Consider the following 3941-nt stretch of genomic DNA (forward strand, 5'->3'; position numbering starts at 1 on the left):
CGCTGCCAATCCAAAGGCCTGCCTTGGTCTCCCACTTGGGGGGCTAAAATTCAGCTGAATGAGGCGATAAACCTTCAACCCTCTAATGATCAAGATTTGGATGGGATTCTGTGAGTAATTTGTGGTCCCGTCAGCAGTGTTGACGAACCACTTTTCGATGCCAGGTTAAGAGCTGGTTTACATTTGCCGATTGTCTCTTCGTGTACCCACATTTACTACTGCTATTAATATGTATACCGCATTACAGGTGGAGCGGCTAATTTTGGAGGAAGCAGGACGTAACTTGTGGGTAGAAGACAATCGTCGTGCTAATGCCTCGACCACGCATTAACGGGGATGGTCGAAGCTCCCGAACTTACAGCGGGGTCTAGTGGAGTACGCGCACAAGAAAGAATTGGTGGATTGGATAAGACAGGGTCACGACCTAGATGAAACAATTGAACACTTCTACGGCGAGCTCGCTCACAAGCAACTTTGGGCGAAAAAAAAAACAGATCAACAAGTGGATTAAACAAACCGCCACCATTCGCGCAGCTTGTTCTTCTGGCCGAGGAACTCACCAAAATCTACGATGCCTTGGAGACGCTACAGTCCTTCCGAAAAAGGTTGAAGAAGGAATTGTACGCTGGATCAATACACTGCGTCGTGACGGTGCTCCCGTCTCGCGGTTGATGCTTCGTACGCATGCAAAGGACGTAGCTATCAAAGAAGGCATCGATACGACAAAATTTAGCGGTACAGACACTTGGATTAAAATATTGCTACGTCGTCATAAGCTAGCACTGCGCACACGAACACGACAAGGCCAAACGACTCCAGCTGATGCTAAAGAAGCTGTGACGGCTTTAGAGCGGGAGTGTTGAGGGCAATGGTAGAGAAGGACTGTGTAAACCGGGAAGCTATTAGACAGCAAAAACGCAACGATCCGGTTGAAATATTTGAAAAATACATATTAATCATTACCAAGTGGAAGCTCGTACCACCATAGAGGAAATGCGATTAAAGCTCGACGAACAACCCTTTAAACTTGAAGCACCGGGACGAAACACGATAACGGCGTGGATAACAGATTGCTGGAACGAGCTTACTGCCACTACCACCTCTAGTGGTTTTCGAAAGGTGGGATTATTAATGGATTATCCACTGGGCTCGGAAAACAACGTATCATATTGTACGGCCTCATTCATGTCCCCATAATAAGTTACTCCATATCCTCATGAACAATAACTAATTATTCTCTGTTTACTATATTTACAGACTCATGCCTCACTGTTTTAACATTAAACGCAGCAGCAAACACATATTCGGCGGTGTGTGCCACGTCCGGCACCGAAGTCATCCCAGTGGGCACGTTGATACGACAGTATTTCATAAAGTGAGAAGGTGCTTATTGCGTAAGCACACTTGTAGTCTGAGAGAAGAGTATTTCACAACATGCTGGTAGACCAAGAATGGTAATTCACTGCTTGATGGTAGATTACATACATTCCAGCAAGCTGTAAAATGCTCCTCTACTACAAAACCACCATATAGTAGTATAGAAATATATTTGTTCGAAAGCAATAGTATTTCGATGTCGTACTTTCAATAGCTAATAATTCCGTACTAAAAATACAAGTACTATTGGTATTGAATATTTTTTTCCGAGCACTGAATGGATACAGGTGTCGTCGAAGACAACGATTCTCCTTCCTGCGATGCAGCGTATACTGTGGAAAAGCAGCTTAGGCTTAAACTCGTGGAGGCAACGCTAGATTCAGACGACGACATTGAGACGGGTGATAGCTATGATAGCGGTAATGATAGCTATATACTACTAACCAATGCAAAGCTTTTAACTTTAAGCTTATTTTAACAAATAAAACAGCATCAAATCCTAAGTAAAATAAGGCATTAACCATCTGGCATCACCAACATATGGGTGACCTTACGACTACGATTATGCGGTACTGGTTTAGGCCCAGCTTTGCCGAATGTTTAGTCACAGTTTTGCTGGATTAACTTATACAATACCGTAATATGGTACTACTAGTAAGCACGTAGAGATAATAGACTCTCGGGCTCACTTCAGAATTCGATCTGCTCATCGCAGATTGACCAAGATGAGTGCCATACTCGCGATAGGTATCGTAGTCGCCTGCATTTCGATTCCACCCCCTTCTTCCGCGACAGTCACCATTTATGGGGAACGGTCGTACGGTGAGATCGTAGACTATCTTCTGGAGCTCGAGACCAAGTACCAGGACTACTCTGAAGTATTCAGTGTGCAGGACAAGTACGGTCTGCCCAAGTATTCGGAAGTGAACTGCACTCGGAACAACGAGACGGTGCCTTGTGAGCAATACGTGATCAAGATCACGGACGAGGAAACGCTGCCAGACCCAGAGCGACCCGAATTAATCTTCAGTGGGTCTGTGCACGGTAACGAAAGAGTGGGTCCGCAGGTGCTCGTTGCATTGGCGGAACTCTTGTTATCACACGCGAGCCGAACGGATGGTAATCCATGGCTTCAGCACCTTGTGAAGACCCGTACTATTGTAATCGTCCCAACCGCTAACGCATACGGCTACAACCACAATGTCCGGAGGGAACTTGGTGTTGATCCGAATCGAGACTTTCCGTACAACTTGGGTGACACCAAGGAGTGCATGGAGACGACGGCTGCCCGGGCACTGAACGAACTCTGGCGCGATCACTTGTTCCAGCTTGGCATTACTTTCCACGCTGGTAGGGAATGTATCACGTACGAGTGGGGGGCTAAGAACCATGTCAAAGAGTCTGGCAAAAGTGACAAGAGCCCTGACAATTTAAGTCAGCAGCAGCTTTCCCGCGTCATGTCTCGATTCGGAGGTAAATTTGAAGATAGTGCTCAGTACTACCCGGACGGCACTATGAATGATGTTGTGTATGCTGTTGACGGTGGCATGGAAGACTGGGGGTATGCAGCATCTTGGGAGAATGAGTACACAACTCCGAAGCCCATTAAAGAGTGTAACCCGTCAAGTTTCGGGGGATACCCAGCCGAGAAGACCAGATACAACAATGCTACGCACCGTGCGTTTAATGTGTTAATCGAGGCAAGTAACAGCAAGCAGCCAAACGCAACAACATGGGGAGACAGCTCGACGCTCTCGGATGAAGCATTGAGTGACTATTTACCAGAGGCTGAAATGGCGGGTCACGTGCCTCGCAACACTCGTCTGTCATTACTGTACATTGATCTCGTGCAGCCATATGTGCTTTGGAAAACGCACCCGTACAACTGTAGCAATGGCCTGAACATAGTATGTTCCTGTAGTCGCGAAGTCTACGTCGGCAGAGAACAAACCCTTATTGTTAGTTTTCACTTTCAAACCCAGATCCTTGTGATACCATCGCGTAACTCCACTCTGCGCTTGCGTATGGGTAACACCAGTCGGGTCATCAGACCAAACTTTCAGCTGCGTCTTGTCCACTATGATAGCCCCCGCTACCTCCCATTCGAACGTGACAGCTTTGTTCACATTGCCTTTGACCAGGACTGGGCTACCCAAGGCACTGGTGAAGACATTCCAGTTCCCAAGGTTAAACCACAAACGCACATTGTGAATGCTCGAACCAACGACGACTGGTTGTACTCAAACAACGGCCGAGTCGTTCGTGGTCAAACGGTTTGGACTTCGCAGACGGTCAAGATTGTGGTGACCTGAGGTGTTCGAATCTACAATTTACTACGACTACATCATTGCCACATCCGGATACAGTACTGACGTACGAGCCTCATTAATCAATGACTACAACACAGCACGCAAGTAACGTTTACTTACTGTAAACCGTGTTGGCGTGATAATCGCAACTACTTTGCATTATTTCACAATAAATCGACAATCTACTTGTGATTTGTATTTAGTAGATGTAGATACAGTAGTAGCACTGAATAAAATACTAATCACACATCTTCC

The 3941-nt window shown here is 46.3% G+C and overlaps 1 protein-coding gene across 1 annotated transcript; it reads left to right on the forward strand.

The window, feature by feature from the left end:
• Positions 1-2102: 2102 nt before the first annotated feature.
• On the forward strand, positions 2103-3689 carry PPTG_09895 (hypothetical protein; the record flags this gene model as incomplete). The annotated part of the gene is made up of 1 exon (XM_008905684.1): positions 2103-3689. The coding sequence occupies one exon, from the start codon at positions 2103-2105 to the stop codon at positions 3687-3689; it is 1587 nt and encodes a 528-aa protein (XP_008903932.1).
• Between the last annotated feature and the right edge of the window lie 252 nt (positions 3690-3941).

Source organism: Phytophthora parasitica (assembly GCF_000247585.1).
Source record: "Phytophthora parasitica INRA-310 unplaced genomic scaffold supercont2.21, whole genome shotgun sequence".
NCBI lineage: Eukaryota > Oomycota > Peronosporomycetes > Peronosporales > Peronosporaceae > Phytophthora > Phytophthora nicotianae.